Consider the following 27,144-nt stretch of genomic DNA (forward strand, 5'->3'; position numbering starts at 1 on the left):
AGATAAATTAATTAAATTCAACTAATATGTTATTTCTTTTTTCCTAATATGTTTTTTAATTCAATTTAATTTTAGTCACTTAATTTTTTTTTTAAACTTGAGAGTGACAAAAATATTAGTTAGACACTCAAATTTAACATTGAAGATGACAATGTACATTAATATATTATAACAAAATAAATCAATACAATTATCAAAGTTTTAATGAAAGTAACATTGCTAGGATTACTAGTGAATAGTGACGGGAGGAACATACAGACATCATTATAAACACAATTGACAATACATCCAACCAAACATAATTAGAAAAGACTGGGAATGCGAGTATTCTACAACAATTGAGAAGAACATCCAAATTGCTCTCTCTCTCTCTCTCTCTCTCTCTCAATTTCAGATATCATTTTAAGTTCCTCAACTAGATGGATTATCATCCAATTCTAAACTTGATAATCCGAAATTTTTTTTAGACTAAAGAACACAACAACAGCTAATAACACCACCACACGCCCACCCGGCTCCATTAATCAACATAGCTTTGGTTCTTTCTTTTCATAGAAATTTCAGGCATCATTTTTAAGTTCATCAACGGATATCCATGTTTGTTTAACTTCCACTTGGCCACACAAATCACCAGAGAAGACTTCAAAGACATGGTGCCCAGCAAGCAGCAAGCAAAGCATTCTTCAGACATGATTCTCCTGCAAGTACTGCCTTTTCTGATCCCTCTCCGAATGACCAAGTCTGGCCAACTTGTTTCTGTCTTCTGGAAATTCATACCTTTGCTTTCCCTCAAGCGCTCTGTCTGCTGGGCTCCCAGCCCTTCTCTTGCGGCTACTGCTGCTGCTTGACTTTGGTGATCGATATCCATGGCCAGCATCATCAAACGCTGCCACCTCCCCTTCTTCCACATTCTCAAAATCTTGTCCATGCAGCGAGGACGACTGCTCTCTTGTTCCTACGCGGTGCCCGTCTCCGGCATCATCTTGATGCTTCCCATGATTGGGGCTGCCATGATCCGTACAGTTTGAAGACTTCGACCAGCTTTGCCTCCTCTCCCGCTTCATCTTATCACTCTCTGCAGCTAACTCAATGCCATCCTCCAGTTCTCTCTCAATGAGATCATCCTCGTCAATCAAGTCTGTTCTCCGAGCTATGTCACCACGGGACTTCTTTCTTTTCTCGAGAGCAGCCTTTACTTTGTCTTTGTCAATCTTTTTAATAGCGTCTTGGGGTGATTGGCCAACTGTCCCATCTCTGTAATCCGGATGTCGGCCATGGTATCTGTCCTTGAATTCCCCTTCCCCCCGTGCTTCACTTCTCACAACATTTCTTTCTCGATCTTCTTCACCAAGTCCTGAGCCAATCCTGTAACTGTTCTGCACTTCACCCATGTTTTCCTCGTAAAGCGATTGCTCTGATCCATGATGTTGATTGACAACCTCGCCATCTCCTCTGTGTTCTGAGACACTCTTTACCTCCGCGCTCCCATAGTCATTACTCCGGTTTTGGGTGACTTTTGGAGGCCCGCTATGATTTTCAGTGTATGAATGGTCGGGAACTGGCCTAGATGATGCCGGCTTCAAGGTTCCAGGCTTTGAAGTAGTATCGCCATCCTGAGAATTACTGTTATTTGTTGCATGTTCCTCATTGCCAGTAGGAGCTTTTGGAGGGGGCCGATGGCTGATGCCTGCCCCACCACTTCCTTCTACTTCACTTGCCTGAGAAGGTGGGGCTCTATTCTGCTCATACAGTTCCAACATTTGATTACTTACCTCTGCACAGAAAGAACAATTGGATTTAGAAGCAATACCTTAGATATAACAATCCTATGAACTAGTCAGTCAGTTTGCATAAAAATGAGGTAAAGTCCTGTGGGACTTTCCACCTTCCATGAAACAGTAACATAGTCCACGTAATCACATGGGATGCAAAAGATGACTAAAACAGAGATGATCAACTATAGGAAATAAGTATCTGCATAATGCAAACGTTCATAATCAAAAAATCATATAATAGACAAAAAATAAATACATGAAACATCTAATGATGTTTGGGAAAGAAATATATCAAGAAAAAGTATCCCTACTTAAAAGAAAATATAATCTTTGGTTAGCAAAATATGAGAGTACGAAGTTGGGAAAAATAAAATCTAAACTTTTTCAAACATGAAGACAGAGAAAAAGATAAACCATGGATTACAAGAGGTTGCCAAATAGAGAAAAACTGAAGTAAGGTTTCAAAACAAATGCACACGTATAACAATACCACCACTTAAGGAGTAAATAGAGAAACGTTCTTTAATGAACCTTTACGAAACACAAAATAAAGCCATGCAGAATAGAAAAAATATAAAAAAGGAAGACACTGTGTGTGTGTGTGTGTGTCATAGTCCACATGGCTGTGGTTATGGGCCATATTAGTGCATAACGATAAGACTTATCCAACTAGGGTTGTCTAGGTGTATGGCATTGCATTTCAAAGGAAGGCAAACAACCAACCCTCCAATTGGCGTGGGGTAACATCAAACTCCTGCCACCAGACTTTTTCACCGTCATATGGGAGCTTTACTTTGAGGAACTTGGCAGCAAGGAAAATGGCACCTGCTGCAATGTGGTGGGGCTTAAATTGCAAGCAAAGTGATGTCCGCAGCCTGCATGCCGCTTTGCCGCGTCAAAAAGAGACAAGGAAGTATGACCATTCATGGGGGGGCATATTTGAAAACAAATAGAAGTGTCATACCCATCATTGACAAAATTCCATGCAACTTGAGCAAGGGCATTTTGAGCAACCTTGAATTTCTTTATTGCCTCAACAAGGGGTTTATATGGATGATGCACATTAAGATCAAAACCAAGAGTTCCAAGCACAACCCTTTCTCCCAATAAAATTAGTTCCTTCTGTTGTTCGTATACCTCCTGCATGATTGATGTGAGCATGTGAGACCAAGACTCTGAGCAATTAATAGTTCATATAACTTCTGAAACTAGTAAACCCAAATTGAAAGGAAAAGGTAGAAGAATGAAACAGTAAACATGCAGGGACCATAACTCTACTAACAGCAGAGTTAGCCTCTCTTGTGCTACATAATAGGAGCATTATCTCAGCCAACAATATTGCATCACGGCAAACTTACAATCTCAACAGGAAAATGTGTAAAGAATAACACAATAAAAAATTAGAATGAGCAGAGCATAACAAAAAGGCAAAAGTATACCTTTTGTTTGATTCTCTGTACTGCTGTGGGGTCCTTTTTATGAATAATTTCATAAGAGACAAGTATAACATCCTTCAATGGCCGGGGAGTTTCTTCAACCTTCCCTGCCAGAAACATACAAACTGTTGCAATGGCCTGCAAGAAATTGTACATATTAGTTCCCAGGGTTAATCGGTTCCAAAAAGCCATATCTAAATCCAATATCTTTCCTTTATCATTATGCTGTTCTGTACAGTGTTGGTTGTTGCAAAGAAACATTGATACAAAATTCAGCTAGTACAGAATAATGACGGCACAAGATTACTATCACCCAGAGAATGAGGAGTATGCTTTTGGGGCACTTAGCAAATTAGAGCACAAACTTATAAACTAATACTCAAACCAGACATGCTCATGCATTAGACACATCATATGAAAGGATCCATCAACTTAGAGATTCACTCAATTAAAAGCAAGCCAGGTTACATCATCCGTAATAAAACACAGCTTCCAAGATGGTTTATAAAATATCTTGTCTCTAGCATAAGGAACACAAGCACAATCCATTTCTTTTTTTTCAAATTACAATCTCAAATCCTCTCTCTAGAATTAATAAAATCCCCAGGTTGCCGGTCACCTTGCCCACATGGAACCTTACCAGGAGAGGCAGTCTAGCGAAGGAGTCTTTAACTGAAAATGTCTAAGATATTGTTTCACCTCGCCTGTAAATGTCCTTCTCATTACTGCACCAAATGCCAATAAAGGAACAAAATATTGTTTCTCTTCCATTGAAATACCCAGAATGTTTCTGTTTCCTAGGTGACCAAGACAAAACTATAATGGGAAAACAAACTTCCAGTATTTCTCCAAGAAACAAAGTGAAACTTGCTAAAACTGGCAAAACCTTTCAAAAATATTTCAAGAACAATGAGTTGTCTCAACATTAGGAATATTTAACTTCATATATTTCTACTTACCAGGAACATATAGATAAGCTTTCCCAGTCAGATGTAAAGCAATAGGAAATTAAAATGCTAAAAAACTAAAGGATGAACAACTCACCCTCCTGTCATTCTTGGCATGGGATTGACGAAGAAAGAATCGATGACAGAAAATTATTGCAGTAGCAATTGTTACCTGAGGCCTGCAGTTGAGAACATCATCACATGTGTTGAATGACAAATCAAAGTTGTTCTGCCACATTACAGGCATACAAAATTATAACAGCCAAACACAGGCTTTAATAGATAAACTTAGGCATATAACTGCACTGTATTGTGTGCCAAGGACATGAAACAATTAAAACCTCATCCCAACTTTGGAACAAAATCAATTGCAACAAGGACACGTCTGAAATGCCATAGACCTCCATTGTAAAGGTTGCATCTATTAAAAACCTCAAAGCATAGTTTTAGTTAAACTTAAATGCAAAGGGGAAAATTGCATTTGAAAGCCTTAAGAGCCATTAACTCATTATTAGCCTAGTTAGCTCAACAAACTAAATAGTTAAAACATTACACATTGCCAAGCATTGTTGGTCCTCTCTTTTGTACATAGATGGTACCCCATGGTACATTTCAATGATGATCATACTAATATAACCAAGGAGACAAAAACAGTCAAAAGTCTTAATCCCACCGGTGGAAGAAATGGAGAAAGATTAAAAGAATTATAATGAACTTTTTAAGCACATATGGTATTGCATCTAAACCATAATGTGATTTTTATGAGAACCGAAGTTCAGAACCAATATCTTCTCCTGCATATCAAAAAATTATAAAAATAAAAAAAGAAAAGAGAAGTTAATGGGAAAAAAATAGCCTGTCCTATTCTCTTTTGCTTTCTTCTTCATTACTTTTCTATATTCTAACCAGTATATCTTGAAAAACACATATCCATTGAACCCATTGCTTTTTACTTTCAAACATCCTAGTACTACAAGCAACCACCTTCCTTCTAGCATACAAGCTACCATCCAAAACTACAAAAGCAGAATACTTTCTCAATTAGTATTTGTTGAACAAGAGAAAAAGAGAGAAAACCCTTTGTAGGAGAAGAGAACTATATGAGGTCTAGCCTCCTCCTACTGAAATTTATAGTAAAGATATACTATAATTAAGGCTTAATTACAAGCTAATTACATTTATTCCAACACTCCCCCTCAAGTTGGAGCATATAGGTCATATGCACCAAGTTTGATACAAATGAAACCAACACGAGAACCCCGAAGAAACTTAGTGAAGACATCTGCCAGTTGATCGGTTGAATTGACAAAACTAGTGGCAATACATCCGGATAAATTCTTTTCTATGATGAAATGACAGTCAATTTCTATGTGTTGGGTCCACACATGAAAAATAGGATTTAAGGCTATATGCAAGGCAGCTTAATTATCGCAGATTAACTTCATTTGCGTCACCTCGCCATATTTTAATTCTTGAAGCAATTGTTTCAACCATATAAGTTCTCGTGTTGCCAAGGCCATAGCACGGTATTCTGCTTTGGCACTAGACCTAGAAACCACATCCTACTGTCACGGCCTCAGTCTGATAATAAGAGTTCCTCCAAATTCGGTGGGGATTGGGAGCAATTCAGAGAAATAGAATAGAGAAATAGAGAGAGAAAGAGAATCAGAGGGAGAGAGAATAGAGAATGGAAGGAGAAGAAACATAATTCAATATTCTCATTCGCTGCTTTCCATCGTGGAATGGAGCGGATATATATAGGCCGTTTGGAGGAGATATTCTCCTGTCAGAGGTGGGTCCGCACTTGGTACAATTCAAACAAACCATATTCCTTCTACCTCCCCTACACATGGCCAATCCTTACTCTAATATCACTAATACAGAAATAGCGAAGTAAGTAAATGCAAAAATTAAAAATGGAACTGAATTAAGGGGCTGAATTCGTGACAACTCCCCCTCCGTTAGCCATTTCTTGTCCTCAAGAAACGCTAAGGAGGCTGGCAGAATTCCAGAAGGTATTCCCATGTGTTGTTTTCGAATGTGCTGCCATGCCATTTAACCAGTACTTGGATGAGTGGCACCCCATGTCTATACACTACCCTTCTATCGACAACAGCCTCTGGTTCGATTCTTATGCTGACTTCTTTGGGGAGGGTTGGTAATACAAAACTCGTTGGTTGAGCCCCACCGACTTCTTCAGGAGTGAAACATAGAAAACAGGGTGAATTTGTTACCCTGGGGGAAGTTTCAATCGATAGGCCACCTTCCCTATCTTGGCTTCGATAGGAAATGGTCCATAATACTTGGGGCTAAGCTTAGTGATCCTTCCTCGAGAGATTGACTTTAGGTGGTTATACCTTAGCCTTAAATACACTTCATCCCCCTCTTCGAACTTCCTCTCACTCCTTTAGTCAGTATTCTGTTTCATCTGATTCTGGGGCAGGGCTAACTCTTGCTTCAATTGATGTGTTATCCTCCTCTTTTGTTGTAAATAATCTTCAACTGAAGCTACATTAGAGCCTCGTCCAACTGTCAGTAGAATGGGTGGTTTATACTCGAAGAGAGCCTTTTGTTTATACTCGAAGAGAGCCTCAAAAGGGGACATTTTAATTAACGAATGGTGGTTGGTATTATACCACCATTAAGCTAGAGACAACCACCTATGCCACTCCTTAGGTTGCAACAAACAGACGCATCTTAGGTATGTTTCAAGGCTCTGGTTCACCCTCTCATTTTGGGAGGCCATCAGACTGAGGGTGATATGCAGTAGACAAATTCAATTTTGTTCCCAGGGACTTCATCAGCTCCTGCCACATCAAGCTGGTAAAAATCTTGTCCCTATCAGAGATTATGGTCTCAGGGGCCCCATGTAATTTAATCACTCGATCTAAGAAGATCCTAGCTACATCTTGAGCCTTGTAAGGATGGGTCAACCCTATGAAATGGGCAAATTTAGTCAACCAGTCTACCACAACTAGGATGTTGTACTTACCTTCTGACCAGGACAGTCCCTCCACAAAGTCCATCGAGACACTAGACCAAGCCTGATCTGGGATGGACAAATGTTATAGTAACCCAGGGTAGGCCACTGTCTCTGACTTATACCTCTTGCATGTGTCACACCTTCGAACCAGTTCTTTAATCTCCGCCTTTATTCTTGGCCATTGGAACACTTGTTTAACCCGAAGATAAGTATTATGCTCCCTCGAATGCCCTCCTAGTGGTGACTCATGCAAGGCTTGAAAAATTCTTTCTTTAATCCTTGTATACTTCCCAATTACAATCCTCCCACGAAATCTCAGCAACCCTTGATTCAATGTATAGCCTTCCGTCTCCTAAGCCCCCATAGTCAATTTTTCCAATATAGCCTTAATCTTGTTGTCTCCTTCATAACTGTCGATGACTTCTTGATACCATTTGGGTACCATGATGGTCATAGCTGATAAATCCCCTTCCTCATGACATCTGGACAGTGCATCGACTACCTCATTCTCCTTTCCTTACCGGTATTGAATCATGTAATCTAGGCCCATCAACTTAGTCATCCCCTTTCTTTGCAGCTGTGTCTGAAGTTTCTGTTGTAAGAGAAACTTTAAGCTCTCGTGGTTCGTCTTTATGATGAACCTATTTCCCTCCAAGTAATGTCTTCAGTGGTCTACAGCCATAAGTATAGCCAAAAATTCCTTTTCATAGATGTTGAGTCCCAAGTGTTTTGGACTCAATACTTGGCTCAAGAAGGCTAGTAGTCTCCCCTCTTAAACTAGCACCGCCCCTACCCCAATCCCACTAGGATCAATTTCCAGAATGAAGGGCTTATTAAAATCTGGGAGCCCCAACACTGGTACTCTGCTCATAGCCCCCTTAAGGTTCTCAAAGGCTTTTCTCTGCTTCTGAGCCCCAATTGAAACCTCTTTTCTTCAGCAAATTAGTCAACGGTTTGCTGATAACTCCATAATTTTGCACAAACCTGCAGTGATACCAGGTTAACCCCAAGAATCCCCTCAAAGCTTTCACTATTGTAGGCCTTGGCCAAGACACCATTGCCTCCACCTTCTTTGGATCAATGCTTACTCCCCCATTTGATATTGTTGGAATAAACGCATAGCTCTCTCTATGACAAACGCACTTAGGATCTTAGACTATCAAACCAAGAACCACTCAAGATACAAGTCTCGCAACCTCACATGATAAGAACAGAATCCAAAAACACACTGTTGGGAGGCCGAGTTGCCAAGCTGATGGAAGGCCAAGTTGCCGAGCTACTAAACTCGTTATCATCTTATTTATGCTCAGTGATTTATCGTGATTTATATTGCTGCTATATCTTATCTTTCCTTTTATTAGATTTGTTTGTAATTAAGGTCGTTGTAATTTAGTCCTAAAAAGTAGGAATCTAATCTCTAAAATTTAAGAGAATTCTTAGGATCCACTGTGTATATATTTGTGGCATTCTCAAGGGAATAATTTACAGAGTATTATTCTTTCAAAAAAAGATTTCTTCATAGTATCAGAACCTGCTCTCCGATCCTAAAGCAGCCTTTATTCTATTTTCCCATCCACACCTTGCTTCATCAATCAGTTTTATTTGTTTCTTCCGTTTACACCTTGTTTCATCTAACCGAGGCTTCAGCCACAAGTTCTCCAAATCTTTCCAGCAACTCAATTGATCATCTTCCTATACAGATTACTCACCATAAGTTGAATGGGAGTAACTTTAGGGAATGGTTTCAATCAGTTATGCTGGTTATCAAGGGAAAAGGCAAAGTTGGTTACTTAACAGGCTCTACTCCTTCTCCACCGAGCACAACAGCCACATATGGTACCTGGGAAGCCGAGAATTCCACCATAATGGCCTAGCTGATCAATTCGATAGAGCCTCGAATAGGAAGAACTTACCTATTCTATAAAACCGCAAAGGAAATATGGGATTCGATCCAAGACATGTACTCAGATTTGGAGAACTCATCTTAATGCTTTGAGATTAGATCTGCCATTAGGACCACACAACAAGGTAATCTAAATGTTACAGATTACTTTAATGTTTTGGTTGAACTTTGGCATGAGATGGATATGTTTTACATCATTAATTGGGAATGTTCTGCAGATAGTACAAAATATCGTAAGATGATTGAGAAGGATCGGATGTTTGATTTTCTCTCATGACCTTACCAATTATCTATCCGAACATGGCATTTTACATCAAAGCTCTTGTCCATACACATCATAGCAAAATGGTGTGGCGAAAAGAAAAAATCGCCATCTTCTAGAAATGGCTCGCGCTATGATGTTCACCTCCACCCATGTCCCACATTTCTATTGGGGGGAAGCAATCCTTGCAGCTGCATATTTGATCAATAGACTTCCCTCAAAGACCCTAAAATTTCAAACCCCTCTTGTTGTCCTTTGTTCACTCTACCCAACTGTTAACCACTTACATTCTCTTCCTCCAAAACTTTTCAGCTGCACTGTGTATGTTCACAATAATCAGCCTAACCGTACAAAGTTGGAACCCAAGGCCCTTAAATGTATCTTTATTGGGTACTCTCCCTCCCAAAAAGGTTACAAATGCTATAACCCACTCAAAAGACAAGTCTTGGTCTCCACAGATGTCACATTCTATGTAGATAAATCATTTTACCTCTCACCAATTTCAATTGTTGCATCTCCATCCCTCTCGAATCCTAATCTTATTTCCTTTCCTTCCCTTGATGCTCCTCTTCCCTTATGCTCTCAAGGGGGAGAATTTATGGCCTCTCCGCTTGTTAGGCCTTCAAGTTCCGATAGCATAAGAGCAGATCCTTCAAGCTCTTCTCCTATTTCTCCTAATCCATCTTCTCAGCCAGAAACTACAGCTGAATCTCATGTTCCAACTCTATCTTCAAATCCTCTGCAAGTGTATTCTAGACATTCAAAGGCCCATTCTAAGGAATAGCAAAACCAATCATCACTTCCAAATGCTGGTCTATCAGAAAACAGCATTGAGAATGAGTCCACCAACAGGGATAATTTGGATTGGGCTATGCCTATTGCTCTAAGGAAAGGGGTAAGATCTTGTGTAAGTATCCTATGTCTAATCACTTGACTTATGCTAAGTTATACCCTCGGTACAAGGGATTTGTTGCAAGTATTGACAACATTGTCGTTCCAAGGAATATTTAAGAGGCTATGAGTGATCCTAAGTGGAAAGTTGCAGCTATGGAGGAGATGAATGCCTTGGTGAAAAATAACACATTGGAGATTGTTAAACTACCTTTAAACAAAAAGGTGGTCGGTTGTAGATGGGTTTTCACAGTAAACCATAATGCAGATGGAAGTGTTGAAAGATATAAGACAAGATTGGTTGCATAGGGGTTTACTCAAACATATGGTATTACCTATGAGGAGACTTTTGCTCCTATGGCCAAACTCAACTCAATTCGGGTATTAATTTCTCTTGCTGTTAATCTTGATTAGCCTCTACTTTAATTTGATATTAAAAATGCTTTTTTGAATGGTGACTTGGATGAAGAGATATATATGAGAATACCCCCATGATTTGAACAGGAAATTGACACTGGAAATATGTGCAAATTAAAGAAATCCCTATATGGATTAAAGCAGTCTCCAAGGGCTTGGTTTAAGAAATTTAGCATAACTCTCAATCGTTTGGGATATAAGCAAGGACAAGCTGACCATACCCTGTTTATAAAGTCTACAATAGAAGGAAAAAAGACTATATTAATTGTTTATGTTGATATTATTGTGAAAGGTGATGAGTCACAGGAGATTGAAAATTTGAAGAAGCAATTAAAAACTGAATTTTAAGTGAAAGACCTAGGAGTCATGAGATACTTCCTGGGAATGGAGGTGGCCCGGAGTAAAGAAGGACCATTCATCTCTCAAAGGAAGTACACACTTGATTTGTTAAAGGAAACTGGGATGTTAGCATGCTGGCTGGTACTCCTCTAGAAAAGGGTTGGAATGTGTCAAGAGGAGACCCTTTCCGAGACTTGAATTTAATTTTTCTGCTTAGCTTAATTGTTGTTAGTTATTAGCTACTGTTGTTTTTATTCCTTAGAGTAGTTGTTTTTCTGTTAGGCTTTCTAGAAGGATTCTGTACAGCCAGGCAGGGAATCCGAGTTTGTTATGGGAATAGACCCTACCTGGCAAGGAATCTTTCCCAAGCGTGAGCATATATCCGCCTCCCTTCACCGAGATGGGTTATGAATGAACAACAGAATTTCTATTGTTTCCTTCTCCAATTCTCTCATTCCCTCTATTCTTATCCTCTCTGTTCTTTCTTTTCTGGATTGCTCTCTCTTCTTCTCTCTTTTCTCGCTGGTTACTGCTCTTGGTGCGAGCATTAAGCTATCCTAATTCGCATTAGAACTAGGATAAGGTGTGTTGTCTGGCCAAGCCATGACAATCTTGGTATCAGAGCCCATCGGTTCTTGGCGGAGTCTGCAGCTTGAGAAATGGCGGAGGGCACCCGCATGAAAAATTTCAAGACGCAGTTGCAGCAGGTTAGCTCGACTATATCGGAATTTCAAGGGAGAATCAACCAGCTGGAGATTCGAGGAGAAAGGAACCATGAAATGATCGTAGCAATGGATCGCAAGCTGGAAGGATCGTTGGCGGGACTGGAATAGAGGTTGGAAGGATCCATGACGAGGCAACGAGAGGACATGCAGTAGTTTATGCTTATGTTTACACGCCAGAATACGGTAAGGATGGCTCCTAACTTTTCTCCGCGCGAGAGGGACGACCCGATTTTACCGAGAAATAGAACGCACAGGAGGGAAGGTACATCTGAGATTGAGGTAGAACATGACGAAGAGTTAGAAGGGGTCGTGGGCAAAGAGAGGATTCAGCAGCCTCACGGCCATCCTCTGGGGTTCACCATGCCTAGGATGGAGATACCTGTGTTCAAAGGAGCTAATCCCCGATGGTGGTTGAGGAAGTGTGAGAGGGTGTTTAGCCGCTGCTTACTTTAATGTAGCGGTGGATGCCTGGTTCCAAGGATGTCTGAGTGTGAGGGGAGATTATACGTGGGAGGAGTTCTTTGAAAAGCTTTGTGAGCGATTCGGAGAGAGGAGCATGGCAGATACGATAGAAGAGTTCAATAAGCTTAAACAAACGAGAAGTGTAGATGCCTATTTGCAGAAGTTTGAGGAGTTAAGATCGTTTATGATCGGTCACAACCCACATTTCTCCGAGGCTTACTTCGTGTCAAGCTTCTTGAGCGGCTTGAACGAGGAGCTACGACCAGTGGTCAAAATGATGAAGCCGAGGACGGTGGAGCAAGCGTCTGAAAGCGCCTGACTGCAAGAGATGTCGATGGAGGCATTAATGAGGAAACAGAGGCTGCAGCAGCGGGGAGTGAATATCAAAGCCAACCTTGTCGGGGGAAGGAGTTACCCCCGCGAGGCGACAAGGGGTAACCAGGTGATAAAAGGTGCAGGCAAGTCAAGCTCGGTTCCTTCTGGGGAACAATTAAGGGAGCAAAGGAGGTTGGCTGGCCTTTGTTTTCAATGCAATGGCAAGTATCACCCAGGACAGCCTTGCAAGAGGCAGATTCTCTTATTGGAAGGAGACAAGGAAGGAAACCAAGAAGAGGAAATAGGTGGAGACAGCAAGGAGGAAGTAACGGAGGACAATGGGGAGATTTCTATTCACGCTCTGAAGGGAGTGGCTAACAACAAGATCATTAAGGTGGGAGGCGCTGTAAAGGTAATGATCTTAATAGATAGCGGAAGCACCCATAGCTTCTTGGATGAGAACACCGCAAGAAGGCTGAAGTGTCAGCTTACAGGGACTCTCCCTTTGAGTGTAACGGTAGCTAACGACCAAAGGATGATGAGTAATTCAGCATGTAACGGGTTCTGTTGGGAAATGCAAGGAGAAAAATTCGAAACAAACCTGAGGCTCCTGCAGCTAGGGGGCTGTGATGTAGTCCTAGGGGTAGATTGGATGAAAGGGGTGAGCCCCATTAGTTTTGATTTTAACAGGATGGAGGTGTCCTTTGAGAAAGAGGGGAGGAAAATGACATTGTCCGAAGGGAAGGAAGTGGGAGTGTGTAAGATGATGTCAGGAAGGAGACTGCAGAGGGCAATCAAGGGAAAATGGGGGCACTGGCCGCAGCTTTTCTCAATCACAGCAGCAGAGGAGGTCCAGGCAGGCCCAGCATTGCAAGGAGAGTCGTGCTTAACGGTTAGTATAAACCAGAAGGGCCCGGACAAGTACGTTACTTAAAGCTCCTTAATAGATTGCTGGCTGAGTACGAGGATCTCTTCTTTGAGCCTCAAACACTTCCCCCTACCCGAGTCCATGACCATGCCATCCACCTAAAACCACTAACTGAGCCTGTCAACATCAGAGCTTACCGTTACCCCCCACTCCAGAAAAATGAAATTGAGAAATTGGTGAGGGAGATGCTTAAACAAACCATCATCCGACCCAGCCAAAGTCCCTTTGCTTCTCCCGTCCTTTTGGTTAAAAAGAAAGATGGAACATGGCGGTTTTGTGTGGACTACCGCCAATTAAATGCTATAATCATCAAAGATAAATTTCCCATCCCTTTGATAGAAGACCTATTGGACGAGCTACACAATGCTCGATTCTTTTCTAAGCTAGACTTGCGCTCGAGCTACCACCAGATCCGAATGAAACCCGAGGACATCCACAAGACAGCTTTTAGAACTCATCATGGGCATTTCGAATTCTTGGTGATGCCCTTTGGACTCACCAACGCCCTAGCAACTTTTCAATCCCATATGAACACCATTTTTGAACCTCATCTTTGAAAATTTATACTGGCATTCTTTGATGACATACTCATTTATAGCCCCTCATTTGAATTACACTTATCTCACCTTAGAGTCACCCTTGATATCCTCCGATCTCACCAACTATTTATTAAGAGGTCCAAGTGCGCATTTGGCCAAGGGCAGGTGGAGTATTTGGGACACATTATATCCCAAGGAGAAGTGAGCACAGACCCCCGAAAGGTGGAGGCTATGGTGTCTTGGCCAAGGCCGAATTCAGTAAGGGCTTTGAGAGGATTCTTGGGTTTAACCACGTATTATCGCCGGTTTGTAAGGAACTATGGAATAATTAGCAAACCGCTAACGGAATTGTTGAAGAAAGGGGGTTTCAGTTGGGGGCCCAAGGCAGAGGAGGCTTTTGAGGAATTGAAAATGGCCATGAGCAGGGTGCCAGCCCTTGGTCTGCCAAATTTCAGCAAGGCTTTTGTTCTGGAGACCGATGCTAGTGGAAATGGAATTGGTACAGTCCTGGTTCAGGAGGGAAGACCACTAGCATTCCTAAGCCAAGTGCTTGGTCCTAAACACTTGGACCTCAGCATATATGAGAAGAACTTCCTAGCAGTTCTAATGGCTGTGGAGAAATGGAGGCACTACTTAGAAGGAGGGAGATTTATAATCAAGACTGACCATGAGAGTTTGAAGTTCTTGCTACAACAAAGACTTCAAACACAGCTACAAAAGAAAGGGATGGCCAAGCTCATGGGGTTGGACTACCTTATTCAGTACAGAAGAGGGAAAGAAAACGTTGTTGCCGACGCACTATCAAGGTGCCATGAAGTAGGAAGTTCGGCAGCCATTACCGAAGTGATTCCCCAGTGGTACCTTGAGGTGATTGACAGTTATGATGGGGATGAGAGGCTTAAACCTCTGCTGGAAGGGCTAGCATTGGGGGCAGACGTGGGGAAAGGCTACACCTTAAATCAAGGGATGCTGAGGTACCAGGGAAGGGTAGTAATCGGGGATAAGGCAAACCTAAAGGCGAAGATATTTCAGGCCTTACATGCATCGCCCATGGGAGGATACTCAGGAAAACAAAACACATATTTGAGGGTAAGGCGAGTCTTCTATTGGCCAAGGATGAAGTCCGAGATTAAGGGGATGGTGCAAGCTTGTGACACTTGTAAAAGGTGTAAATCGGAGACAGTAGCCTACCCCGGGCTATTATAGCCTTTGCCTATTCCTGATCAGGCTTGGTCAAGCGTATCAATGGACTTTGTGGAAGGATTGCCAAGGTCTGAAGGAAAAGATAGCATCTTAGTGGTGGTGGATAGGTTGACCAAGTTTGCACACTTCATTGGATTAACCCATCCATACACAGCTCAAGAAGTGGCAAGAGCCTTCTTGGATAGGGTGGTTAAATTGCATGGGACTCCCAAGACTATAATTTCAGATCGGGATCGAATCTTCACCAGCATAATGTGGCAGGAACTGATGCGATCAATAGGAACGAAGCTGAGCATGTCCACTGCCTATCACCCTCAAATGGACGGCAAACCGAGAGGGTGAACCAAAGTCTTGAGACATATTTGAGGTGCATCTGCCTAATGCAGCCCAAGGAATGGCACAAATGGCTAGCCTTAGCTCAATGGTGGTACAATACTTCCCACCATTCCTCTATCAAAATGTCTCCATTCGAAGCCTTGTTTGGGTACCGACCGTCGGTTACACCTGCAGCAGAAGGTGAATCTAGGGTAGCTGCGGTGGATGACTACTTGCGAAGGAGGAGAGAGGTGACACAACAGCTGAAGCAGGAATTGGCCTCAGCTCAGAACCACATGAAGCAGTTCGCGGACAGAAAAAGGAGCGAACGAGAGTTTGAAGTGGGAAACAAGGTATATTTGAGGTTAAAAAATCCTCACCTCAAGTTCCTCACTCAAAAAAAGGTGACTAAGCTCAGTCCTAAGTACTATGGGCCATTTCCTATCGAGGCTAGGGTGGGCAAAGTGGCATACTGACTTCGGCTACCAGCAGGATCACTCATCCACCCAGTATTTCATGTATCTCTTCTTAAGAAGGCAGTGGGTGAGCAGCCTGTCAGTTCAATATTACCAACCATTCTCGTAGAAGCCGGGCAAACCGTGGAACCCGAGGCTATTTTGGAGCGAAGAGTGATCTACAGACATGGGGCTCCACTCATGCAAGTGTTGGTTAGGTGGCAGGGAAGGCCTCCGGAAGATAGCACCTGGGAGTATCTACCTGATCTCCTCAAGCAATTTCCAAGGGCCGTTAATCTCCTCAGCAATTCTTGAGGATAAGAAAATTGTTAAGGCGGGGGAAACGTCAAGAGACCCTTTTCGAGACTTGAATTTAATTTTTTTGCTTAGTTTAATTGCTATTAGTTATTAGCTACTGTTGTTTTTATTCCTTAGAGTAGCTGTTTTTCTGTTAGGCTTTCTAGAAGGATTCGGTACAGCCAGGCAGGGAATCCGAGTTTGTTATGGGAGTAGACCCCACCTGGCAGGGAATCTTCCCCAGGCGTGAGCATATATCCGCCTCCCTTCACTGAGATGGGTTATGAATGAACAACAGAATTTCTATTGTTTCCTTCTCCAATTCTCTCATTCCCTCTATTCTTATCCTCTCTGTTCTTTCTTTTCTGGATTGCTCTCTCTTCTTCTCTCTTTTCTCGCTAGTTACTGCTCTTAGTGCGAGCATTAAGCTATCCTAATTCGCATTAGAACTAGGATAAGGCGTGTTGTCTGGCCAAGCCGTGACAGAATGTCGAAGAAAAAGAAGACACTCTTGTTGAAAAAGAAAGGTACCAAAGGTTGGTTAGTAAACTAATTTATTTGTCACTTACAAGGCCAAACATAGCCTATGTAGTAAGTGTCATAAGTCAATACATGCATTCTCCTACTTAAAAACATATGAATGCAGTGTTCCATGTTCTAAGATACCTCAAGGGAACGGCTAGGAAAGGGCTGATGTTCAAGAAAACTAATGAAAAAAGAATTGAATGTTTTGTGGATGCTGATTGGGCTGGTTCACGTGAGGACAACAAGTCAACTTCAGGTTACTGCACCAAGTTATGGGGCAATATGGTTACTTGGAAAAGCAAAAAGCAATCCGTAGTGGCTCGAAGCAGTGCTGAGACCAAATTTCGTGCTATTGCTCAAGAGATATGTGAAGTTATTTGGCTGAAAATGATGATGGAAGACTTGGGGATATCCTTATCTCAACCAACATAAGTTTATAGTAATAGCAAATCTGCTATCAGTATTGTGAAAAACCTGGTTCAGCATGACCGAATAAAACATGTAAGAATTGACAGGAATTTTATAAAGAAAGAAATTGAAGAAGTAGGAATCGGCTTATCCTACATCCCAACTACTAATCAAGTGGCTGATATTTTCACAAAAACTGTTGCAAGGCTAGGGTTTGAGTTACTAATTGGCAAGCTGGGAATGACTTGTATCTATTCCTCAACTTGAGAGAGAGTGTTGCGAGGACGAGCTATTGAGCTGATGGAAGACCGAGCTGTCAAGCTGATGGAAGGCCGAGCTGATAAGGCAGAGCTACCGAACTAATGGTCGAGTTGCCGAACTACTAAACTCGTTATCATCTGATTTATCCTCTGTGATTTATCTTGATTTATATTGTTATATTTTATTTTTCCTTTTATTAGATTTGTTTGTATTTAAGGTTGAAATCTAATCCTAAAAAGTAGAAATCTAATCTCTAAAATTTAGGAGAATTCTTAGAATCCACTGTGTATATATTTGTGGCATTCTCAAGGGAATAATTGACGGAGTATTATTCTTTCAAAAGAAGATTTCTTCACACACAATACAAAAGATTAAGAATCGAAACAGAAAGCAACCATACACACAAGACACCAGATTTTATCTTGGTTCAGTCTTCTAATAAAGACCTACATCCAGACTGCCTTGAGGCACCATTTCCCACTATTTTGAAGAGGATTACATGTACTAATTCTCCCACAGCCTTATACCCAGAACTGTATAGAGTTTCCCTACCCAAGATTAAAAAAATATCCCCTCTTTACTCTCAAGTATAACTTTGTGCATACTCCTCTCTCTTTCTCGACACAAGACAGAACAATAGAATCCCTCCTAAAGCCTCTCTCCCGACCTCTATTTATAAACCAGAGGCAGTAACCTAAAAACAGACTAAGCTGGTAGTTACAACCAACTAACCGAACTAAACCACTAACTAACCCTTCTAGAAACAAGCCTTCTAGATAACACAAGTGATGCTCAAATGCAACAAACAAATTTACGACAGAAAACCCCCCCGAGATAATCTAAGAGCTAATCTAATACAAGTGATTACAACAAATTCTCCACCCACTTGATTTGATTTGCTTCCACAGGTTATTCTTTTCTGCTACCTGCACATTCACATACTACCCCGATTCTGCTTCAGACTTGACTTGGAATCATATGCAATATCTTTAAGCAATGCTTTTGCTTTGAAACTGGTACAGCCTTTGTAAAAATATCTGCTGCATTTTCCTCACCTGAAACTTTGATTAGAAAAACAGTTTTCTTTTCAATAACTTGGCTGATAAAATGATATCTTATGTCTATATGCTTTGTTCTTTCATGATAAACTTGGTTTTTAGAAAAATGGATTTCACTTTGACTATCACACATAAAAGTGGTCTTAACCTATACTCCTAGAATCTCACTTACTAATCCTTTTAGCCACAAAGCCTCTTTAAAAGCATCCGAAAGGGCTATGTACTCTGCTTCGATAGTTGATAAGGCTACCATATGTTGGAGATTCGATTTCCAACTAAAAGTGGAATTCCATAACCTAAAAACATACCCGGTTCTGGACCTCTGTTTATCAATATCGACAGCATAATCAGCATCCACATATCCTAAGATTATAGGCTGATCTTTTAGACTTTCACCACTATAAGACAAAGCATAATCAATGGATCCTTTTAGATATCTGCACATCCATTAAAAAACTAACTAGTGGACTTACCTGGATTAGCCATGAACCGACTTATGACACTCATTCCATGTGCCAAGTCGGGTCTTATGCAAACCATAACATACATTAAGCTGCCTACTGCACTTGAGTATGGTATTGGCCATCTCCTTTCTTCCTTCCTCATCCTTCAGAGACTGATCTGAGGACAATTTAAAATGGGATGCGAAAGGTACACTGACAGCCTTTGCATTTGTCATTCCAAATCTTGACAACAACTTTGCTAAGTATGATTTTTGAGATAGATAGATTTTCCTATGTTGCTTATCCCTAGAAATCTCCATTCCTAGGATTTTCTTTGCCTCACCTAATTCCTTCATTTCAAACTCAGCTTTCAGCCTTTACTTAAGAAGCTGGATTTCACTTGTGGATTGACTTGCAATAAGCATGTCATCCACATATAATAATAGATAGACATAAATACTAGGCGTGACATGTTTAAAATATATACAACAATCATAATAACTCCTTAAGTATCCTTGGTTTATCATAACCAAATCAAATTTTCAGTAGCACTGTCTTGGGGACTGTTTAAGCCCATACGGTGACTTTCTAAGGAGGCACACTTTCTCCACCTCTCCCTTAGATTCAAACCCCTTTGGTTGGTCCATATAAATTCTCTCTTCAAGGTCTCCATGAAGGAAGGCAGTTGTGACATCCATCAGCTCTAAATGAAGGTTCAATTTTGCTGTCATGGCCAACAACACCCTTATAGAAGTATGCCACACAACAGGAGAAAATACTTCATTAAAATCTATTCCTGAGACTTGGGTAAAGCCTCTAGCAACTAGCCTAGTTTTGTACCTAGGCTTAGAATTTTCTCCAGCCCTTTCCTTGATTTTAAACTGCCATTTGCAGCCAACTACCCATTGCCCTTTTGGTCTCCCCACTAGTTTCCAGGTCTAATTTTTCTCAAGGGAGGCTATCTCGAAGTGCATGGCTTCTACCCACTTATCAGAGTCTTTAGTAGATACTGCTTGTTCATATGTAAGTGGTTCTTCACTTGTTACTTCAGAAGCACTACTTAGGGCATAGGCTACTAAATCTGAGTAGCCATATCTTTGGGGTGGCCAGCGGACTCTTGGTTGTCGGTCTCTAGCCACACTATACCTATCTAGGTTTGGTTGGTCTATTATGCTCGAGTCCACCTCATTGTCATCCTCAATCTCCTTCAAATTGAGATGATTCATGGACATGGTTATTTGTTGGTTCTGGATCAGGTTCAGGTTCAGGAAAGACAGGCTCAATTTCAGGAATATTTTGGGGTAGATTAGGGGAGATTTCTGAGATCTCCACCTGGACTGACTCTTTACTTTGATTCTCATCTAGTTGAGATTTATCTTTTCCTGCTTTCATGATAGAATCCTCATCAAATGTCACATCCCTTGTAATTATAATTCTCGGCCCTTCTGGTTCTAAATTCCATAGTTTGTATCCTTTGACACCAGATGGGTACCCTATAAACAAGTATTTCTTGACTCTAGACTCTAATTTTCCTTGCTTTACATGGGCATAGGCAAGACATCCGAACACTCTAAGGTGATCTAAGTTTGGTTTATGCCCTGTCCACCTTTCATATGGGGTTAGAAAGTTTATAATTGTGGATGAAGATCAGTTTATTACACGGGTTACTGTTGTGATAGCTTCCCCCCAAAAGGTTTTAGATAAATTAGCATAAGACAACATGCATCTAACCCTCTCTAAGAGGGTTCTATTCATCCTTTCTACAACACCACTTTGCCTAGGATTTTCGGGTGCAATTAGGTGTCTAATAATCCCCCCATCCTTACACAATTGGTTGAAATCCTTATTACAAAATCCTAACTTGTTATCCGTTCTAATAGCCTTGATTTTCCTACCTTTCTGGTTTTCCACCATAGCCTTTCATGCCTTAAAAGTTTCAAATGTGTTATCTTTTAACTTTAGGACATACACCCATAGCATTCTAGAGAAGTCATCTATTATTGATAAAAAATATCTAGAGCCACCAAGGGATTCAGTTTGAGCTGGACCCCATAAGTCTAAGTGAATATAGTCTAGGGGTTCTTTTGATGAGTGTATTGCCGTTTTACTAAATTTTACCTTTCCTGACTTACCATATATACAAGACTCACACTTGCCTAAACCTATGGATTGACCTAAATCCGATATACCTTGTTTAGTGAGCTCTCTAAGGCCCTGCTCACAAATATGGGACATTCGTAAATGTCATAGAGTTTCCTTAGATTTAGGTTTAGAGCTTATTGATGTAGTTTCACCACATAATGTGGTAGCCTACAAAAGGTAAATTCCATTTCTTAATACAACCTTCATGCACACTAAAGACCCTTTGGTTATTTTAACAACTCCTCCTTCACCTTTAAACTTTAAGCCATTACTATCCAGCACCCAAGAGAAATCAAATTTCTCTTTAATTCTGGAATATACCTAACGACAGTGAGGGTTCTATGGGAGTCATCATGCAATTTTAGCTTAATGTCTCCTATCCCTTTTACCTCACATTCATGGTCATTACCTAATAAGACCTTACCTCCATTAACATTCTTAAAGTTTTGCAACTAGTGTCGTTTTGGAGTCATGTGAAAGGAGCAGCCGGAGTTTAGAACCCACTCTTGGCTTTCTGCACTCACTTACAGCTAAAGCTTCAAAACTATCATAACCACTATTACAAAAGTTTACCCCTCCTCTTGAACTCTCCTTGGCTAGATCCTTCTTTCTCTTTGGACACTGCCTCTTAATATGGCCTTCTTGCTGATAGTAATAGCATTTTATTGACCCTTTTCCATTCCTAGATTTAGAACTTGATTTATCCCTATTTTTTTTTATCTCTTTTAGTGCTTCTTGATCTTGTTGTTAAAGCCTCGCCGGGGATGGATTTACTATCCATCTTAATCTTTTATTCTTTAGAATTTAATGCCCTTGTTACATCTTCTAAAGAAAGTTTGTCTCTACCATGTTGGAGAATATCCACAAAGTTTTCATAGGACTTAGGTAATGAATAGAGAAGAACTAGGGCCTTGTCTTCGTCATCATACTTTACATGTATGTTTTCTAAATCTAAACATAGTTTGTTAAAGTCATCTAAATGCTCCTGAAGCTTTTGATTATCATGTATTTTAAGATTAAAAAACCTGGCCTTGAGGAATAATTGACTGGAGAGAGTCTTCTTGAGATACAAATCTTCCAATCTTTTCCAGATTTTGACCGCTAACTTTAACTTTGACACCTCCCTTAGAACTTTGTCCCTGAGGCTCAGAATCAGAAGGCTATAAGCCTTTTTCTTGATCTCCACCTAAGTCTCCCTCTGCGCAGCAATTAGAACTGGAGTCCCGTTCTCAGTTGATGTCGCGATTGCCTTTGGTTCCAATGCCCCTTCAAGGCCTTAACTCCAGAGGAACGCTTCCATCTTGATCCTCCATAGGCTGAAGTCATTAGACCCATCGAATTTGTCGATGTCGTATCTTGATGCAGTTGACGCCATACCGATTTGAGCCTTTGATTCTGTCTCCTTAGATCTCTTAAAGAATCTTGAAATGCCACAAAGATTAAAGGCTCTGATACCAAGTTGTTGGAATATACGCACAGCTCTCTCTATGACATACGCACTTAGGATCTTAGACTATCAAACCAAGAACCACTCAAGATACAAGTCTCACAACCTCACACAATAAGAACAAAATCCAAAAACACGCAATACAAAAGATTAAGAACCAAAACAGTAAGCAACCATACACACAAGACACCAGATTATATCCTGGTTCAGTCTTCTAATAGAGACCTACATCCAGACTGCCTGAGGCGTCGTTTCCCACTATCTTGAACGAAGAACAAGAGGATTACATGTACTAAAACTCTCCCACAGCCTTATACCCAAAACTGTAGAGTTTCCCTACCCAAGATTATAAAAATATCCCCTCTTTACTCCCAAGTATAACCTTGCGCATCCTCCTCTCTCTTTCTCGACACAAGATAGAACAATAGAATCCCTCCTAAAGCCTCTCTCTCGACCTCTATTTATAAAACATAGAGGTGGTAACCTGAAAACAGACTAAGCCGGTAGTTACAACCAACTAACCAGACTAAACCACTAACTAACCCTTCTAGAAACAAGCCTTCTAGAATAACACAAGTGATACTCAAATGCAACAAACTAATTTACTACAAAAAACCCTCCCGAGATAATCTAAGAGCTACTCTAATACAAGTGATTACAACAGATATGATGTGCCCTAGGTACTCTACTTGCCTTTGGGCAAATGCACACTTGGACTCCTTAATAAAAAGCTAGCGGTTTCTTAGGATTTCAAGGGTAAGCTTAAGATGGGATAGGTGTTGTTCAAAGGTAGGGCTATAAACAAGTATATCATCAAAGAATAACAATATGAATTTGCAGAGATAAGGCTCAAAAATTATGTTCATGAGGGATTGAAAGGTGGTTGGAGCATTGGTGAGTCCGAAGAGCATTACTAAAAATTCAAAATGTCCATGGTGGGTTTTGAAGGCGGTTTTAAGAATAGCATCCTAATTTGATGATATCTCGCCCTTAGGTCTAGCTTAGAAAAGAATTTGGTATGGTTAAGTTCATCTAATAGGTCCTCCACCAAGGGTATGGAAAATTTGTCCTTGATGGTCATGGCATTTAGTTGTATGTAATCGACACAAAATCGTCATGTTCCATCCTTCTTTTTGACTAAAAGGACGAGAGAAGCGAATGGACTTTGGCTACGCCTAATGAGGGATTGTTCAAGCATGGTTCTAACCATTTTCTCAATTTCATTCTTTTGACGGGGAGGTTAGCGGTACGCTCTAATGTTGACCGGTACAGCAACTGGTTTTAGGTTGATATGATGGTCAAACATTTGATTAGGGGGTAAGATTTGGGGTTCCATAAAGAGGTCTTTATAATCCACCAACAATTTATTAAGGGAATCCAAATGGCATACCTGGTCATGCATTCCTTGGGGAGTGCTTACTGTCAACCCGATCGGTCTTTGCATTGTTTGTTGTCCTTGAACTCCTTCTGCTACCACAACTGAGAAGAGATGTGCTAGTTGGCTCCACTTGCCTTTTAACACTCTTTGTAGCCTTTTTTCTGATATCATTTTACAAGCACCCATCTCTTTTTCCCCAGATAAGGTCATCCTCTTACCTTCTTTCTCAAAGAATACCTCCATCCTATTGAAATCGAAGCTAATGGGCCTCACCCCTTTCATCCAATCCACTCCTAGGACCACATGGCACCCCCTAACTGTAGTAATCTCAAGTCAGTTTCATACTTCTCCCCTTGCATTTCCCAACAAAAACCATTGCAGGCGAAGTTACTTAACACTCTTTGGCCATTGGCTACTGTCACGCTCATGGGAAGAGTTCTCATGAGCTAACACTTCAATTTCTTGGCCATGCTTTCATCAAAAAAGCTATAGGTGCTTCCACTGTCTATTAAGATCATAAGATTGCAGTCTTTAACTTGTCCTTCTACCTTGATGATCTTGTTGTTGGTCACCCCTTTCAAGGCATGTAGGGATATCTCTCAATTGTCATCTTCTTCATTCTCTTCAACCTTTTCTTCCCCTACTTCATCCTGTTCTTCTTCTTCATCTCCTTCCAACAGCAAGATCTGCCTCTTGCACTGATGTCTGAGATGGTACTTATCCCACATTTGAAACATAGGCCAGCCATTCTTCTTTGCTCTCTTAACTGTTCCCCATAGGGAATAGAGCCAGTTCCCGTAAATTGCTTCCCTCCAGTGCTCCCTCTAGTAGCTTCACGAATGTGACCCCTCACCCCCACACTGGATGTTCCCATACCCACTCCCTTAGGCAACTGCTTTTGCTTTTTGACTAGGGCCTCTACCATCATTTCTTGCAAGCGAGCACTCTCTGAAGCTTGCTCGACTGTTTGAGGCCTCATCATTTTTACCATCGGTCTAAGCTCGTCACTCAGCCCACTCATGAAGCTTGATACAAAATAAGCTTTCGAGAGGTGATAGTTATGGCTGACCAAGTATGACCTAAGCTCTTCAAACCTCTTGAGATAGGATCCCACACTACCAATTGCCTTAGTTTATTGAATTCTTCAATGTTGTCCACCATACTTCTTCTCTCCCCAAAACTTCTCGGAGAATTCTTCCCAAGTATATTCTCTCCTTATCCTCAAACACCATTGAAACCAGGCATCTACCACCTCATTGAAGTATGCAGTGGCTAAACTTACCCTCTGCATTCTTGGTACATTGTACCATTCGAACAGCCTCTCACACTTCCTCAACCACCAATGAGGATGAACCCCTTCGAATGTTGGGATTTCCATCCGGGGCATCGAGAACCCCGGAGGATGGTTGTTTTACTCTTCCCTTCCCCTCCTCACCTATATAGGGGATTCCGGTAGCTGGTCCTGCTGCTCTCATCTTCTTCTTGCTATCCCTTCCAACTCTTCCTAATTCATCCCAATCTCCTGGTCTTCATTTTCCCGGTTAATCCTAACTCTCCGTAAGACGGGTTCATTCTCCTCTCTGTGGAAAATCTAGAGTTAACATGACCGTGTTTTGTCAAGTGAACATCACTATGAATTGCTGGATTTGAGCTCCCAGCTCTTCTCGTATACGAGTGATCAACCCTTCTAATCTCCTCTCGAGTCCTTCCATGGAGTCTTCTACCTTTTGATCCATGGTGACCATTGCTTCATGGTTTCAATTAGCTTCAAACTCCATCCTATCCATCCTGTTCTGGAATTCAACTACCGTTGATCCCAATTGTTGGAGTCATGTCTCTATGTCCTTCATACGAGTCCCCTCCGCAATCTTCCTTAGTCACCAATTCTTTGGCCGAGAACCACTGGCTCTGATACCAAGTTGTCACGGCCTTAGCCTGACAATAAGAGTTCCTCCAAATCCGGTGGGGATTGGGAGCGATTCAAAAAAATAGAATAGAGAAATAGAGAGAGAAAGAGAATCAGAGGGAGAGAGAGAACAGAGAATGGAAGGAGAAGAAACAAATTTTAATATTCTCATTCGTTGCTTTCCATCGTGGAATGGAGCGGATATATATAGGCCATTTGGAGGAGATATTCTCTTGTCAGAGGTGGGCCCGTATCAAGTACAATTCTAACAAACTATATTCTTTCTGCCTCCCCTACACATGGCTAATCCTTACTCTAATATCACTAATACAGAAATAGCAAAATAAGTAAATGCAGAAATTAAAAATAGAACTGAATTAAGGGGTTGAATTCGTGACACCTACTTCTTACTCTTCCAAGATACCAAGTTGCTACCAATTAGAACACAGTACCCAGAAGCAAAACGTCTATCTAAGGGAGATCCTACCCAATAGTTATCAAAATACCCAATCACCTGGATATAACCCTTATCTTCATATAACAATCCCTAACCTGGCGCACCTTTGATATATCTGAGAATGCAAACAGCAGCATCCCAATGACTATCACATGGAGACTGCAAAAGTGGTGGGGCAGGCATCAACCATCAGCCCCTCCAAAAGCTTTTACTAGCAATGAGGAACATGCAACAAATAACAGTAATTCTCATGGTGGCAGTACTATTTCAAAGCCTAGAACCTTGGAGCCGACATCATCTAGGCCAATTCTCGACCATTCATAGACCGATAATCATATCGAGCCTCCAAAAGTCACCCAAAGCTATGTTGATTAATGGAGCCAGGTGGGCATGTGGTGGTGTTATTAGCTGTTGTTGTGTTCTTTACTCTAAAAAAATTTGGGATTATCAAGTCTAGAATTGGATGATAATCCATCTAGTTGAGGAACTTAAAATGATATCTAAGATTGAGAGAGAGAGACAGCAATTTGGATGTTCTTCTCAATTGTTGTAGATACTCGCATTCCCAATCTTTTCTAATTATGTTTGGTTGGATGTTGTTATGCCGACCAAAATTATCAAAAAAAATAATAATATAATTTAAAAGAAAAAAGGAGGCCATGTGGCAACTTCAAGAGCCGCCACATGGTAGCCCATCAAGCTACCACCTGGCTGCTTCATGCAGCCAGGAGGCAGCATGGAAGCGGCCATAATGGCCGTTCCCGCCCTCCCCCACGCGGCAGCATGGGCCAAAGAAAATTGAGGGGGGCGCTTCCCCCCTCCCACGCTGCCGCGTGGCTGCGCCCCCACCCATTTGCACCCCCGAGAGAGGTACTTCACACACCCTCGAGGGAGGTCCCTCAGGGGTGCCTAACGCGCGTCTCTACG

General features: G+C 41.3%; 1 protein-coding gene across 4 annotated transcripts in view; it reads right to left on the bottom strand.

The window, feature by feature from the left end:
* Positions 1–276: 276 nt before the first annotated feature.
* LOC127789324 (cyclin-T1-3-like) overlaps positions 277–27,144 on the bottom strand; it is a 41,514-nt gene continuing 14,646 nt past the window's right edge. For 2 of the 4 annotated variants that reach the window (XM_052318219.1, XM_052318220.1), the window contains exons 3-7: positions 4,256–4,337; positions 3,215–3,349; positions 2,740–2,915; positions 2,499–2,650; positions 277–1,774 (exon numbers count right to left, since the gene is read on the bottom strand). In XM_052318219.1, the coding sequence (XP_052174179.1) occupies positions 684–1,774; positions 2,499–2,650; positions 2,740–2,915; positions 3,215–3,349; positions 4,256–4,337 (1,636 nt within the window). In that variant the 3' untranslated portion in view covers positions 277–683. Of the gene's footprint in view, positions 1,775–2,498; positions 2,651–2,739; positions 2,916–3,214; positions 3,350–4,255; positions 4,388–27,144 lie in introns of all 4 variants that reach the window. The other 2 variants (XM_052318223.1, XM_052318222.1) reach the window with 2 other exon arrangements.

The sequence above is a fragment of the Diospyros lotus genome, chromosome 13 (assembly GCF_014633365.1).
Source record: "Diospyros lotus cultivar Yz01 chromosome 13, ASM1463336v1, whole genome shotgun sequence".
NCBI lineage: Eukaryota > Viridiplantae > Streptophyta > Magnoliopsida > Ericales > Ebenaceae > Diospyros > Diospyros lotus.